The following is a 17,368-nucleotide window of genomic DNA, read 5'->3' on the forward strand; positions in this document are numbered from 1 at the left end:
CTTTCCCAACATCAGGGTCTTTTCAAATGAGTCAGTTCTTTGCACCAGGTGGCCAAAGTACTGGAGTTTCAGCTTCAACATCAGTCCTTCTGATGAATATTCAGGACTGATTTCCTTTAGGATGGACTGGTTGGATCTCCTTGCTGTCCACGGGACTCTGAAGAGTCGTCTCCAATACCACAGTTCAAAAGCATCAATTCTTCAGCGCTCAGCTTTCTTTATAGTCCAACTCTCACATCCATACATGACTACTGGAAAAACCATAGCTTTGAGTAGATGGACCTTTGTTGGCAAAGTAATGTCTCTGCTTTTTAATATGCTGTCTACCTGTAGAGAGGCGCTTAAAAAGAATATATTCTAAGCAAAAACCAGGGGGACAGCTTTTATGCAATCCATAGCTTGTTCTCAGACTTCAGTAAACCAACTTTTTCTTTTATTAGCATTAGTAACTCACCCTAGTCATGTTATGTGTCCTCACAGAAAATGTTGATTGTTCGTTGATTGGCATTACTCTGATCTCAGATAAACATTTTGAACTACAAAATCATCACTGCATGGAGAAACCCACCTCTGCCAAATTTTGTCCTCTTGGCCTTTCAGCCTTTCTCTGAATGGAGATTCTATAATGTTGTTTGTGAAATAGTTATTCTCCTTGGAATTTTTTTTTCCCTCCCATCCCCTCCCCTTTTGTATGGGTTTCTGAGAAGGTGCACTTATGATCCTAGCTTACCTATTTAACAAATTCAAGCCACATTCATAAACTTTTATTTTGTTTGTTCACAAATGATTTTCAGCATTTACTAAATGCCAGGCACTATTGTAAGGACTGGGAATGGGGTTGTAAATGATACAAAGACTCTGTTCTAAAAAAAAAGAAAAAAGATCAGCCGGGCCTATGCTGTGTAGTGACACAGTAAGGAATAATGTTTGGGTGCCTACTTTTGACTCAGGTGTCAGGGAAAGACTCTCTGAATATCAGGGAGCCAGACATTGAATTACTGAGAGAAGAGGGAGAGGGAGAGGGATCAGCTAGTGCCAGAAGCCTAGAGAAGGAGAGCATGCCTGGACCACAGTGGGCAGGGCGTGAGTTGGGTGAAATACAGTCTGAGCAACAGTAGGGATAAGATAACGATAGTTTCGTGAACCTGGCCTGGATGCTACTTCATAAATCCAGGCCTTGTTTCCATGTATATAAATGAGACAATAAGAAATAAAGCTTTTTTTTTTTTTTTTTTTTTATCACAATCCTTATAGGAATTGGTGGTGAAGACTCTGATTGTAGCAGAACCTCACGTCCTACATGCCTATCGAATGTGCAGACCTGGTCAACCTCCAGGAAGTGAAAGTGTCTGCTTTGAAGTCCTGGGATTTGATATTTTGTTGGATAGAAAACTAAAGCCATGGCTTCTGGAGGTAAGGTGTTTCTTTAAGAAGAAAGAGAAATGAGTACTGTTATTTCATTCATTGAGAATAAAGAGGCCTGAGTGGAGTCTGTTGGAGGAAGAGAATGAGAATTCAAGGAATACATTTGCTAGAGTGGATCAATGTTTTTGATCTTGCTTTTCCCATATCAGCATTGGGTGAATTTCTAGGCTGGGCATTTTGCATATATGCATGGATTTGCTGTTACTGATTTGAGGTCTACTTACTCTACTGTTTTCTCAGCCTCACAGATCTACCACCTCATGACTTCAGGATGTTGTGTTTCTTCTGTGTGGGTGCTTGGGCTGCTGGACTGTAGCTCCTGGGCTTCAGTGCCCTTCCCCTTCAAACTCTCCTAGAGGAGAGAGGCTCCAGTTAGCTCATTAATCTTAGTTAATACCTAACACACTGGGTAACATGAATTATTCAAGACCGTATTATGTGCCTAGGGCTCCCCTCATGTCTAGCTTGTCAGCTGTGCTTTTGGATTGGTTTTCTGCCAGTCTTTGTGGTTAGAGTCATCATTATTTTTCTTCCATTATAAAAGGTCACTTAACATTTAGAAAATACAGAATAATATAAAGGAAAAATAAAAATGATCTGTTTAAGATTTTTTTACCTTTCTTTTCTGTCATGTTTTTATTATATATAGAAGAAACCTAAGAAGTCATGTGGTCCTAGAGTACCCCAACCAGTACACCTGGTTCTGATCATTAAGCTCCATTGTCACAGATCGCAGGGCCACAAAATACTGTGTTTAGGAAAATAGCACCTATCTAAACACTTAGTATGGAGAAGGCAATGGCACCCCACTCCAGTACTCTTGCCTGGAAGATCCCATGGGCGGAGGAGCCTGGTAGGCTGCAGTCCATGGGGTCGCTAAGAGTCAGATAGGACTGAGCGACTTCACTTTCACTTTTCACTTTCCTGCATTGGAGAAGGAAATGGCAGCCCACTCCAGTATTCTTGCCTGGAGAATCCCAGGGACGGGGGAGCCTGGTGGGCTGCCGTCTGTGGGGTTGCACAGAGTCGGACACGACTGAAGCGACTTAGCAGCAGCAGCAGCAGCAAACAGTATACTAGATTGCTTATATTTTAAGGACTATATTATTATAGAAGATATCATCATCAACTACCTTTAAGTTGATTACCTTTTTTTTTTGTTAATGATTTAGAAATTAGAAGTTACATCTGTAATACCAAGGTTTTGGAAAGCAAATTGAATGAGTGATAGATGAAATCAAGACATTCAAAATATATTTTTAGGAAAGAACACTTCCAGTTTGAGGGCTCCTGCTTTCATGTGTGTGTTTGTTGAATCTACTGTGAACAAATAATGTGTATTATATTGCTAATCAAATACAATTCTGTCAGGTATTCAAATTATGCTCCTGGCTTGGATCCTAGAAATAAGATAAATGTGAAGAACTTTATGTATCCTTTTACTTCCTCTGTTCCTTGAATGTGAAAGCACTTGACTCTGAACAGTGGCCCTTCCTCTTAGTCCTGACATTTTCTTCTTTATTGATACCATTTTCTTATCTTACTTTCCTTTCCTGTTCTTTGTTGTTCAGTTGCTCAGTTGTATCCGACTCTTTGTGACCCCATGGACTGCAGCATACCAGGCTTCCCTGTCCCTTACCACCTCCTGGAGTTTGCTCAGATTCATGTCCATTGAGTTGGTGATGCTGTCTAACCATTTCACCCTCTGCTACCCTCTTCTCCTTTTGCCTTCAATCTTTCTTCCCAGCATCAGGGTCTTTTGCAGTGAGTCAGCTTTTTGCATCAGGTGGCCAAAGTGTTGGAGTTTCAACTTCCACATCAGCCCTTCCAATAAATATTCAGTGTTGATTTCCTTTAGGATTGACTGGTTTGATCTTCTTGCAGTCCAAGGGACTCTCAAGATCTTCTCCAGCATTACTATTTGAAAGTATCAATTCCTGTTCTTACCTGTATTTTTTTTTGCCCTATACTTGTCTTTTAGCTTTGATGGGGTGGGAAAGAAGTGAAGGCATGTGCGTGAAATAGAACTGAAATGATAATAAGAAATAATGATTTTATACGTATTTTATTCACCTAATTTTAAAAGCATTTGCCTAACTGAAGCTGACTGTTGCTTGGTTAGATCAGAATTGACTGAATGGTTGAATTATGTATTTTTTAAAAGCTCAAAAATACATTGTTTGCATTCATATTTCTTCATACTTTATTTCCTCCATAACTTCCTGATCAACAAACCACTTAAAAAAAAACAACACCACAGTAACTTATTTTAATTTTATATTCATTGTTTCATCATTTTCAAATCAATCATAGCCCTTTAAAAAAACACCACAATAATAGGCAGCTGTGGGTACTGAACATGTATTATATCAAAACAGTTGAAAGAATCTGAGATCATAGTAGTGCGAATATACATTGTTAAAAACCTTTTGGCGCCATCAAGTGGAAGAAGGCAGAGGATGCCTCTGAGCACGTGATAACTTTTAGTTAACTTCATTAATCGCAGGCGATGATTCATAGTGGCAAATTACAGAGATTTTCAATCATAGAAAACATTTTTAGGGAAAAACATGGATATTAAGTGGAGTATAAATATACTTCTACTATGTTAAGTATCCTTAATTTGCAAATCATTGCACCAGATGGTGGAGATAAAAGAAAAATAAGAGAATACTTGTCCTGTTTTTGTAGGGGACTCAGTTATGTGTTTTATAATAATAATTGCAAGTATAAGTAGGAAACAGGAAGCAGAACAATGATTAATCTCTCTGTATACATGTGTATATTTGTGTGTTAAAAAAAAGTCTTTGCAAAGGAGTGAACACCTGGTCAGAGTACTTAAGGCTGTAGAGTGGGGAGGGGCCAGGGATTAGGAGAGCTGAGGTTGAGGCTGGGGTAAGTTATAGGCCAGAGGCAACAGCACTAATTTAGGAGCCCAGAAACTATTATGGAAACTTTCATCTGTGCATGAAATGATTGTGCTTATCTTGATAATAAAACTATGATTTGGACAGTTAATAAATATATTAATTTAATTTAATTCTTTCTATTGATTTTCCTTTTGTGTGCATTTACAAGCTGCTGTGCTTTAAGACTCTAACACTTGTGAGCTTTGTCTCTTTTACAGCCATGTTAGGAAATGAGAACAAAGAAGTCATCACATAGTAGAAGTTTGGCTGGATGGAGCCATAATTTTTGGCATTTCTTCTGTCTGCCATTTGTGGTTTTTCTTTTCTTTTCTTTTTTTCCTTTAAATTTCTCATAAAACTTAAAATCCAAAATGTTAATTAAGTTTTTCTACCTTTCCATATATTAGTTTATTTAGTATGTAGGCATATTTCTTCATAGACCAATTTCTTTCAAATGATAGTAGAGTGAAGAATCTGAAATAGATAAGAGAGAGGATTGTGATTGTATTGTATCAAGACCTCCCTTCCATCCTGGTGGAGGGATATGCCTGGCAGAATTCCAGGCTGCAAGTTTGAAACGAAATACTAAGATTTTCTATGCAGATAGATAACATTTCAGTGAACCACTTAATCATCAATTCCTAAATGTCTGTTTTATTTTAATAATCCTGTTATATCTAGCAGCAGAACTGTCTTTGTTTTATAAGTTATAGAGATGGAATGCCTGAAACTTTTTTTATATATAAAATATATTACTCTATCCTTTCTCTGCACTTGTAAGAGGAAATGCGTGAAACTTTGAAGTAGAATAAACTCCCTCTCTCAAAATTCCCTGGAATAAATGCATGTTCTTGCAATTACCAAGTTATACTCTTCCCCTTGAGACTACATCACAAAGATAGAAATAGGTTCATCACCTTTTAAATCAGAAATCAGCAAGGACATAGTACAGTAAGGCACATCTCTATTGAAGAAATTAGTTTACCGTATCTCTACGCAAGGAATAACATGTAGCCATCAAAATGATGGCTTACAAGATTTATATGACACACCGTTCAGGGAAAACCTTGGTTATAAAATATTTAGTATAGAGATATATTTGGAAGGTAAAATGAATATGATGAATATGTGTAGCAAATATCTGGAACACCATTTACCAGATGGTTAACAGTACGCTAGATGTTGGGATTGCAGATGATCTCTCTATTGTCCTTTTGGACTTTTGTTTCTAATTTTTCTGCAGCGATCTTGTGCCACATTTCTGATTAGAAGCACTTATATTCCTGGATGATTTAACTATAATGTGGTATTTCCTTAAGCTGCCAGTTGTAAAAAGCATGCTGTCAGTTACCTTGTCTCTTGTGGGGCTGGATTTGTATAAGATGACCCTCTTCTATGAGTAGCAGCATGCATGTTTTTTGAGATAGCCTGTGGAATTAGTTGGTGGTCAAGAAGCTAACCTGTAGTTTTGAACTCAATAGTGTCCTCATCAATTGAGTTAATAGAATAAGTAATTTCCTTAAATATCTGCTATCCCAATTGCATTTTCATAACATCAACAATAACAACAAAACCCAACAACAGCAAAGAAAAAACAAAAACTCTAGCTCTTAAAGTTGTAGCATATTATAAACTACATTTCTGGGTGTGTATAAATATATAAAGTATATATAGTTGCTTGTTATTTTTCTTCTTAATGAAACTTTGGAAATGATGGAGTAAAGTAGAACAGCCACAAATGGCTCATTGATTTCCACGAATCCTTAAACAGTTAGAAAAGCTAATACAGGTTAGTCTTCAGATACCTTTAATGGTATCCTCCAAGTAACTTCAGTGAAATGAAGTAAAATGAAAATTGATGAATTATTGTCTGACCCAGGTAGAAAGAGAGAAAATTTATTTTTTAGGCAGCAATGGATGATCCATCCAGAAGATCTGAAAGCAGTGAAAAGAGGGCACTGATAATTTCAACATGCAAAATAGATATATGAATATAATTATTACTATATTGGTAACATGCATGTTATTTTTTGTTCCGTGTTATTCTTCTTCTTATTATTACTGGTCGTCCAAACTTTTTGTCAGGATGAATCACTTTAACTTTCTAAATTTAATACCTGGAATGCATGGGGTGATAATTTGGAGAGAGTGGACTGGAGAGAGCGCAGATAATGCTGACTGAAAAATCCTGAGCTAAGACAGCAGCGGGAAGGAGCAGTGATGACAGTCAATTCCTTGCAAGTCCTTGACTTAAATTAAGGTGGTGGGGAATGCAGGTGTGGCGGTGGTGACTGGACCATCGACTATGCAGAGCTTTGAGATTTATTGTAGAGTCCTTCTACTGGTTGGGGATCCCACATTGGGTTAAAAAAATTTTACTGAATATAGATTGATCTGCCAACATTTGGATATTCATTGTTTTCTTTGTTAATTTCAGATCAATCGGGCTCCGAGCTTTGGCACTGATCAGAAAATAGACTATGATGTGAAAAAGGGAGTGCTGCTAAATGCCCTGAAGCTACTAAATATTAGGTAAATAGTTTCCTCTGTGTTTTGGAATTTTTTCACATGTTTGGTGTAGAACAGTCATTTGTAAATAAAATTGGCTTATAATTTTAGTATTTTATATTTTGAGTTTCTTGATTCTGTTCTTTAAACCCACTTAATTTTCTTCTTTTTAAATATCTTTTCCTCTCCTCCTGAACTCTACTTCCCCTTCCCCCTGTATGATTTGAACCTATAATAAATATGCTTAAATTTCATTATTGGTATAATTATTTAATACAGAGTATTGAGGTGGAATTGGAGCATACCTTAGGGAACCTTCTAGAAGTTTCCTTACTTCATAAGAAGAAACTAAAGCATAAAGGTCACTCAGAAAGTAAAGAAAACTAAAAAAATGCATTTCCTACCTTTCTGTCCAGAGGTCTTCCTAGTATTTCAGGCTGCTAGGGTAAACGGATAAGAGAAGCAGTTAAGTGAGCTTAACTTTTCCCATTGAAAAGAATAGACAAGATTTCCTTCTTTTTAAAGGCTGAATAATATTCCATCGTACCACATTTTTTTATCCATTCATCCATTGATGAACATAGGTTGCTTCCTAGTCTTGGCTGTTGTGAATAATGCTGCAATGAACATGGGAGTGTGAGTATCACTCTAAATCCTGATTTCAACTTCTTTGGATATATACCCAAAATTGGGATTGCTGGATCAATGGAATATTATTGGACTGGCTGCCATTTACATGATCATGAAAATCAAATATGTGAAATGTTACTATGTGGGAAGCTGTTATCTTATTATGAGAGAAACTTGTTAGAAGTTTAGCTGAATTGTTTAATGAAATAGTGAGCTGTCTGCTGGTATAAGTGTTTAAATAACTTCTAGGACCTCTTGAGGTCACTTAAGCTCAGGAATTTTGTGATCTCAATTGATTCTAATTGTTATTTCAAGAACTCTCTTAAGAGCTGTGGGATGCCTCCAAGCAATTTATTTACTTGAAATATTTTCAAACATTTAGTAAATGCCTGATTGAGAAGTAGATTCATATGAAAGGCATTATTAAAAAGAGATTGAGATATAGCTTGCTCAGAAATTTTCATATGACCCCTTCTTTTGTGTGATCAGAGAATAATTTGCCTAAATTCTAATATTTCAGTTATTCTAAAGGAAATGAATAGGAAGGAAAGAGATATAGAATGGGAAATTTTTATTTCACTTATTCAAGTGCATCAGGTATTTTAGATTATTTAAGCAATATGCCTATACATTTTTTGGCATACATATTGTTTAAGTAGTCCTGTTAAATGTATGACTTAAATTCTTAGTCTCCTCTTCAAGTTTAAGGACTTCTCATTTCTCTCCTGGTCTGTTTTATTGATTCCCTGGCTTCAGCACTGACTTTCACCCCATCTTGTGGTTTCCATTCTATTGCCCTCCAAGTCATTTAAAAAGTGTTTATTGAGTGCCTACTGCTATAGGAGTAGGTGCTGGGAGCTCAAAGTCTCCCATGATTCCTAGGTTTCTGGCTTGGATGAGTTGTTTGACAGTATGTCTTTTATTTAAATAAAGGTTTTAGGCAAGAAAAAGACTTAGAAGTGATGGGGGAAGTAGAAATTAAGAGATAATTCAGTTTTAAACATGCTGATTTTGACGTGCTTTGAGACACTCAGGCGGAACTGTCAAGTGGGAGATTTGATATACAAGGTCCCAGGAGATAAGAGACCTCCATGTGAATGACATACATGTATAGATTGCTGTTGAATCCAGTGGATGAGAACATAGAGTGTATATGTTGAGAAGTAGAGAGAGGCAGGGGCAGAGCCTGAGGGATGCCAACATTTAAAGAGATACTTGTAAATTCTACTATTCTGCTCAGATTGTTGCCACATTATCAGAAAGTTTAAACACTGCCTACAAGTCATTTTTGATCTTTAGACACAGATTCTTTATCATCTAGCCCTTGCATCTCTTGCCAACCTGATCACCTTTTGTTCTTCTGTTTTCCCTGCCTTGGAATTAATTTTTTTAAGGAACTCTTATACGATGCTATTTGGATGTCCATAATTTTGTGTGTATTCTCACTTAAATTTTCTTTTAGCTTTGTCCCTCTGGTGAATGTTGACTCATTTTTAGAAAACTGTGGTAAAATATACTTGAAACTTACTACTGTAACCATTTTTAAGTGTGCAGTTCAGTGGCAATAAATACATTCACCTTATAATGCAATAATTACCTCCATCCTTCTCCAGAACTTTTTCATTGTGTGAAAACTGAGATTCTGTACCTATTAGACAGCTCCATATTTTTCCTTCTCACCAGCCCCTGGTAAACACCTATTCTGCTTTCTGTCTCTATGAATTTGATTAGGTACTTCATACAAGTAGAATCATACAATATTTGCTGTTTTGTAACTGCCTTATTTAGGTTAGCATAATGTATTCAAGTGCTAGTCTCTCAGTCGTGTCCGACTCTTTGCAACCCCATGGACTGTAGCCCGCCAGGCTCCTCTGTCCATGGAATTTTCCAGGCAGGAATACTGGAGTGGGTTGCCATTTCCTTCCCAGGGGATCTTCCTGACCCAGGGATCAAACCCAGGTCTCCTACATTGCAGGCTGACTCTTTACCATCAGAGCCACCAGGGAAAGCACAGTGTATTCAAGATTCATCCATATTGTAGCATGTAGTCAGAATTTCCTTCCCTGTTAAGGCCCATTGCATGTATATGCCACATTTTGATTAACTCATTCTTGAATACCTAGTGCAAACCTGACCTTCTGTTTGAAGCCTTTGCTGTAGCAAAGTGGTTTACTTCCTCGCTTTTGCCGTCACCCCTACTACTATCACTTTTTAAGTAGCATCCACTGTAACCTGTGTATTTATTCACCTGATATTCCCCTCTCCCCCTTTAGACCATTGCAGCTTGAGGGCAATGTCTCTATTCATCTTTGTCTTTCCAGGCCCATGTCTAGAACTAGAGTATGGTGAGTACTAAATAAAATGATGACAAGGATGGGGAAGGACACTGCATTCAAGGTAACTCCTTGTAGTAAGATAAGGAAGTGAGGCAAGCACAGCATGTTCATAGAACTTCCAGAGTTTCCATATTACAAGAGCTTGTATGTGTGAGGCCAGCTTATTAGAAAGAGAAAATCCTTGGATGGAATCACAGGATAATGAGTAGTGGAAAGAACTCCAGAAAGTGTAAACAAAACTCCTTAGGTCAGTATGGATATAGCTGAGCGGAAAAACACTGATTAAAATGCTGAGTGAATGGAGATCCTTTGGTCTCTGGTTAAATTTTGTTTTGGACTAAGAGTCATTAGTGCTTATTCATACCAGTTTTTATAGGAATGCAAACAGAGTTCTTTATTTGTACGTGCTTGAGCTGGGTGTGTGTCAGTGTCCTTGCCTGTGACTTAAGTGTTTGCTGTGTAGAGGTGCATATATCTCTGCCTTCATTTCTTCCTCAGCATTCTCATCTTGGTATTCTCAGTCCTTTTTTTTTGTTCTCCGTTCCTCTATTCTGTCATTTCATTTTTCTTTCTCTATTACCTTTTTCCCTTTCCAATTGTTTAGTCTTTGTTCTTTCCTCTTCCTTTTATTTCCATTCCCCCTTTCTCTCCTGTCCTTCCTTTAAATTGTATGGTATATAGAAATGATTTGTCCTAGGTAAAATGGAATAAAATAAAAGTTAAGAGCTACCTAAATCACATTTTCCATCTCCCTAAAGAAAGGAAACTCAGCCAAATTTCATATTTATAACTGGAAAAATGATATTCTTAATCATACAGTCATTAAAATTAAAAGTCTTGCTGCCATCTCAAGTTCAACCCTTTTTGTTACTTCTCACATTTAATTAAGAATAGTAATTAATCACCAAAGCAAATTTGGAAAATTCAGCTGTGGCCACAGGACGGGAAAAGGTCAGTTTGCATCCCTATTCCAAAGAAAGGCAAAGAATATTCAAACTGCTGTACAAATGTGCTCATTTCACATGCTAGCAAGGTAATGCTCAAAATCATTCAAGCTAAGCTTCAACAGTATGTGAACCAAGAACTTCCAGATGTACAAGCTGGATTTAGAAAAGGCAAAGGAACCAGAGATCAAATTGCCATCATTTGTTCCGTTCAGTTCAGTTGCTCAGTCATGTCGTACTCTTTGCGACCCTATGAACCGCAGCACGCCAGGCCTCCCTGTCCATCACCAACTCCCAGAGTTTACCCAAACTCATGTCCATTGAGTCAGTGATGCCATCAAACCATCTCATCCTCTATCGTCCCCTTCTCCTCCTGCCCTCTATCTTTCCCAGCATCAGGGTCTTTTCAAATGAGTCAGCTCTTCGCATCAGGTGGCCAAAGTATTGGAGTTTCAGCTTCAACATCAGTCCTTCCAATGAGCATCCAGGACTAATCTCCTTTAGGATGGACTGGTTGGATCTCCTTGCAGTCCAAGGGACTCTCAAGAGTCTTCTCCAACACCACAGTTCAAAAGCATCAGTTCTTCAGCACTCAGCTTTCTTTATAGTTCAACTCTCACATCCATACATGACTACTGGAAAAACCATAGCCTTGACTAGATGGACCTTTGTTGACAAAGTAACGCCTCTGCTTTTTAATATGCTGTCTAGATTGCCTGGAGAATCCCAGGGACAGGGGAGCCTGGTGGGCTGCCGTCTGTGGGGCTGCACAGAGTTGGACACGACTGAAGCGACTTAGCAGCAGGGCGTTCATAACTTTCCTTCCAAGGAGTAAGCATCTTTTAATTTCATGGCTGCAGTCAGCATCTGCAGTTATTTTGGAGCCCCCTAAAATAAAGTCAGCTACTGTTTCCACTGTTTCCCCATCTATTTGCCATGAAGTGATGGGACTGGATGCCATGATCTTAGTTGGATCATAGAAAAAGCAGGAAAATTCCAGAAAAAATCTACTTCTGCTTCACTGACTACACTAAAGGCATTGATTGTATGGATCACAACTAATTCTGGAAAATTCTTAAAGAGATGGGAATACCAGACCATCTAACCTGCCTCCTGAGAAATCTGTATGCAGGTCAAGAAGCAACAGTTAGAACCGAACATGGAAAAATGGACCAGTTTCAAATTGGGAAAGGAGTACGTCAAGGCTGTACATTGTCACCCTGTTTATTTTAATGTCTATGCAGAGCACATTATGGGAAATGTTGGGCTGGATGGAGCACAAGCTGGAATCAAGATTACTGGGAGAAATATCAGCAACCTCATATATGCAGATTATACCACTCTAATGGCAGAAAGAGAAGAGGAACTAAAGAGCCTTTTGATGAAGGTGAAAGAGGAGAGGGAAAAAGCTGGTTTAAAACTCAACATTCAGAAAAACTAAGATCATGGTATCTGGCCCCATCACTTGGCAAATACATGGGGTAAAAGTGGAAACAGTGATAGATTTTATTTTTGTACTCTAAAATAATTATGGATGGTGACTGCAGCAACAAAATTAAAAGACGCTTGCTCCTTGGAAGAAAAGCTATGACAGTCCTAGACAGCATATTAAAAAGCAGAGACATTACTTTGTTGACAAAGGTCTGTATAAGGCCTTTGACAAATGTCAAAGTTATAGTTTTTCCATTAATTAGGTATGGATGTGGGAGTTGGACCAGAAAAATGGCTGAGTGCTGAAGAATTGATGCTTTTGAATTGTGACACTGGAGAACTCTTGAGTTTCTTGTACAGCACAATGATCACACCAGTCAATCCTAAAGGAAATCAACCTTGTATATTCATTGGAAGGGCTGATGTTGAAGCTGAAGCCCCAGTACTTTGGCCACCTGATGTGAAGAGGTGACAGTGGAAAAGATCCTGATGCCAGGAAAGATTGAGGGCAGGAGGAGAAGGGGAGACAGAGGCTGACATAGTTGGATGGCATCACCAACTGAATGAACGTGAGTTTGAGCAAACTGCGGGAGATAGAGAAGGACAGGGAAGCCTGGTGTGCTGTGGTCTGTGGTGTCGCAAAGAGTCTGACACAACTGAGCAGATGATCATGCTTGCAGTGTCACTCTGGGTTAATCTTTATAAGAACTTTTGAAGAGAAGTGCTGTTGTTAACATTTGATAGATGGAAAAACATACCCAGCAATTAATTGACCTAAGATTGTATAGCTAATCAGTTGCTATACTGTCACCATTTTCTCTTGTTATCTTCAAAACTTCTGTTTGTTGTATGGAAATCCATATTTGATGAATGACTAGATGAATATATGTGTGAATATATAAATTTAATAAACATTGATTCCTATTCCCACTGTATCTCCTCTTCTGCTAATTCTCCTTACAGGGATAAGATCAGAGCTTATTTGAATTCTGGAATATGGTCTTATGTTCTATATTTTAGGACCAGTGATAAAAGGAAAAACTTGGCTAAACAAAAAGCTGAAGCTCAAAGGAGGCTTTATGGTCAGAATTCAATAAAAAGACCCTTACCAGGTTCCTCAGATTGGGAACAACAGAGACATCAGTTGGAGAAGCGGAAAGAAGAGCTGGTATGAAAACTTTAACAATGTACCTACAGTTTGAATTACATAATTCGCTTGTCAGGTTTTATTTGTAAAACGTCTTCATTTCTAGAAGGAGAGACTCGCTCAGGTACGGAAGCAGATCTCGAAAGAAGAACACGAAAATCGACACATGGGGAATTACAGGTAACCGTGCTTTTGTTTTTTTATAGATTGAAAAAGTGAAGTGTCAAAACAGCAGTATCTATATTTTTTAACTTTTAGGCTTATTTTAAGTCGTGTTTATATCATGCTGAGAACGTGCTTTTTGTTTAATTTACTTCCAGCAAGGAAAGATAGTCAAGTAGATGGTTCAGACTTGGTGAGAGCTCCTGCTTGCCAGCCTCAAGAGTGGTTGTGTAGTCTTTAAGCCTGATGTTATCCTGTTATCTTATTTTATTATCATATGGTATTTTGAGAAAGTCAGGTCTCTTAGTATTCTTTCTGTCAGTTCAAAGTCGTTTTTGTACTTTGTTGTAAATTCAAATGTATCAGGAACCAGGCAAATAGTGAAACTGTCTGGAGGAGCCAGGTATGAGACAGAAAGGGACGTGGACTGTGTGGGACTGGACCCCCCCCTCCAGTGCCACATTTGACAGGAGAAGACGGGGGCCCCTCTAAGCTCGTTGTGTTCCTGTGAAGACTGCCCCTCCTCCCAAGATTTGATAATGACTCAGCAGAATTAGGTGAATTTGAGATCACTGAACTTCCTGCCCTCCTGGTAAGGTGTTCTTTCCAGCCTTAATACCATCAGCAGTAGTGATGAAAACACATTCCTCTCAACCTAATTGTCTACCTAATTCTCTCCAGCAGAGAGGAAAATTCTGCCACCCCTCAAAAGATCATTAGGGTTAATCCCGACATTCTTGTATACATCAATAATCACACTAAGTCTAAAACTTTCCAAACCTTATCACTTAAACTATCTCTGATAAAGCTCTCCAGGATTTCTCCAATATGTCCCATTGCAATTCTTCTTAAACCACCTCCCCTCAACCAGATTTTTATACTATGCCTTTTGGAACTCATCACTTAATGATAATTCTCTAGATAAACTTCAGTTTGTATGGGTAACAGATAAAAATTTATGGATATCTCGTACTGTATTCATCTTTATTTCTAGCACCTAGTGAAGTGACTGATACAGAGTCATGGATTATCTTTGTAGTTTACCTTACGTCTTGCACTATAATAGCTTTTTAAAAAAGCTGGTTTATCTGATTTTATTGTAGGCGAATTTATCCTCCTGAAGATAAAACACTACTTGAAAAGTATGAAAATTTGTTGGCTGTTGCCTTTCAGACCTTCCTTTCAGGAAGAGCGGCTTCATTCCAGCGAGAGCTGAATAATCCTTTGAAAAGGATGAAGGTAAAAGAATGAATGTTTATAAAGAAAAGAATGAAGCCAAACAATATGTCTTTAAAAACAACCCATTTTAGTTCCACATGTAAAACCGTTTCACTTTTAAGATGCACTTTTCTTCCATTTTAACAGGTGGTAGTGTTTCATAACCAGCCAAAAGATTTCATAAGTAAGTTGTCTTAACAGGACAAATTACGAGGTAGAGAATGTTGATGTTATTTTGTAATCTGTTGTAATAAATGTTTTATTGTAGAGTTGTGTATACGTAACTGAATAAAAATAGATTGAAATAAGCTAGTGGTTTGTGATATTCTCATTATTTGGATTATAAATAGTACTATACAATGTTTTCTTCCTGATGCTGCATAGACATGGCATATGAGAAATAATTGAAACACACACATTCACATGCAGAATAACCTGTATGCCTATTTAGTTATACAGAATAATCTGTATAACTAAAAGGTCTATTAGTTATTTATTGCAATATAATAAGCCGTTTCATTTATTTGTTCATTATTCTGCAATCTTGGCTGGGCTCAGTTCAGTGGCTCTTCTGCTGAGCTAGCTTGAAGTGAATCATATATTTGCATTTATTGGAAAGCTCATCTGGGGATGGAAATCCAAGGTGGCTACAGTCATATGTCTGGTGCCTCGGTTGAGAGATGGAACATCTGGGGAGTAGGCTGGGTGTCTCTTTCTCTTTACATGACATGTAAGGAGGGTAATCAGAACTCAATATGATAGCTCAAGTTTCCAAAAAGGAGCATTTCAAGAGGACAAACCCAGCATGCAGAGGCTAATCAAGCCCCTGCTAGCATTGTGCTCACTAATGTCCCACTGGACAAATAACATTCTTTTGTTGTTGTCTAAAGAGTCAGTGGTCTTTAATAGTTTTTTTAAGTATTCACATTTACTCATACTTACATTTTCTTGTGTTCTTAATTCCAGCATGCAGACCTATTATAGTTGTTTACATTTTATATTGCTGGAAATCTCCCTAGTGTGATACCTCCATATCTTGGCTACACTATTATACTGAGTGATTTAAAAATCGTGGTAAAGTTTATTATAAATATATTTTTGTATAGTCTTTGCACTTAAATTCTGCAATAGAAGGTTATAAAGCCATTTTCAAGTGGAATAGGCCTAAGGGACAGAAGCAGAAGGGATATTGTATACTTTAATGCTCTTTTCCTTCCAATTTCCCTCTTTTGACATATGCAATTATTTCCACTTTTAGAATTATGTTCTGTAGCTTTTTTGTTTTTCCTGACCCAGATAGTTAGAGACCTTTGTTAATTTTCCTTTACCTGTTCTGTAATGTTATTTCTCTCTCCTGTGAGTACAGTCTTTGATCCATCTTCCCATCACTCTGCACTAAGAAATCCTAAGCATTTTGGACCCAGACAGACCTATGTTCAAATTCCAGCTCCCCTATGTTTCAATTTTGTAACCTTAGACTAAACTATTTGTTCAATTGGATCACTAAAATAGTAGTATTAAAAGTATACGTGACAGGTTGTGAAAATAAAATTGAAGTTAATTAAAATAGTCTGTTTAAAGTACTTTCAGTTCAGTTCAGTTCAGTCTCTCTGTCATGTCCGACTCTTTGTGACCCCATGGACTGCAGCACGCCAGGCTTCCCTGTCTATCACCAACTCCCGGAGCTTGCTCAAACTCATGTCCATCAAGTTGGTGATGCCATCCAACCATCTCATCCTCTGTCGTCTCCTTCTCCTCCTGCCTTCAATCTTTCCCAGCATCAGGGTCTTTTCCAATGAGTTAGTTCTTCGCATCAGGTGGCCAAAGTATTAGAGTTTCAGCTTCAGCATCAGTCCTTCCAATGAATACATTTCAAAATTTAGTTTAAATGTCAACACTTTGCCTGCCCCATTCCATTGGTCTATGAGCCTATTCTTATACAATCTTCACACAATTTTCATTCCTGTTGTTTCATAGTGTCAAAACTAGGGAGAGTGAATCCTCAAATTTCTTTTTTTCTTTTAAAATCTTAGCTTTTCTAGTCCTTTTATTCTTTTATAAATTTTAGAATCAGTTTTATTCTAAATCTTGATTAATTGTTTAATTACAAAAAAGGCTGCTGGTATTTTAATTGGGATTGAGGAATTTATAAAACAATTTCTAGGGAATTAACAATACTTAGTCTTCTGATCCATTAATATGGCATATCTCTCCATCTACTTGGATCTTTAATTGGATCTTTCTCTATGTTAATAGTTTTCAGTTTATATTTCTTGTGCATAGTTCATTAAATTTATTCTTAAGTATTTAATTCTTAATTTTTTTGCTATTGTTGCTGATAATATTGTTTGTAAATTTTTTTGTTTTTGATTTGTTGCCAGGTTGTAAACATCTGGTTATTTTTGTATATTGCCTTTATATCTAGCATTTTTATGTATTGTATTTTTACTAACTGAATTTCAAATTATATTCTGACTTTTATTTTGGTTACTTAGAACTTTGTTGCTTAATTTCCATGTGTTTAAAAAGTTCTAGTTTTACTTGTGGTTAGGATTTCTAGTTTAGTTCATTGGTGTTAGAAAAAATATTCTGATTTTAGTCTTGTAAAATAAATTGAGACTTGCTTTAACTTGATATAACTATTTTAATAAATTTCCC

At 37.3% G+C, this 17,368-nt stretch overlaps 1 protein-coding gene across 10 annotated transcripts in view; it reads left to right on the plus strand.

The window, feature by feature from the left end:
* Positions 1-17,368, plus strand: part of TTLL7 (tubulin tyrosine ligase like 7) — a 151,868-nt gene that overhangs the window by 78,522 nt on the left and 55,978 nt on the right. For all 10 annotated transcript variants that reach the window (XR_011463688.1, XM_070367782.1, XM_070367780.1 and 7 more), the window contains 5 exons: positions 1,255-1,413; positions 6,772-6,866; positions 13,204-13,351; positions 13,437-13,510; positions 14,596-14,731. Coding sequence is in view for 9 of the 10 variants with exons in the window: in XM_070367782.1 (XP_070223883.1) it covers positions 1,255-1,413; positions 6,772-6,866; positions 13,204-13,351; positions 13,437-13,510; positions 14,596-14,731 (612 nt within the window). In the remaining variant the exon portion in view is untranslated. The remainder of the gene's footprint in view (positions 1-1,254; positions 1,414-6,771; positions 6,867-13,203; positions 13,352-13,436; positions 13,511-14,595; positions 14,732-17,368) is intronic.

Source organism: Bos mutus, chromosome 3 (assembly GCF_027580195.1).
Source record: "Bos mutus isolate GX-2022 chromosome 3, NWIPB_WYAK_1.1, whole genome shotgun sequence".
In the NCBI taxonomy this organism is placed as follows: domain Eukaryota; kingdom Metazoa; phylum Chordata; class Mammalia; order Artiodactyla; family Bovidae; genus Bos; species Bos mutus.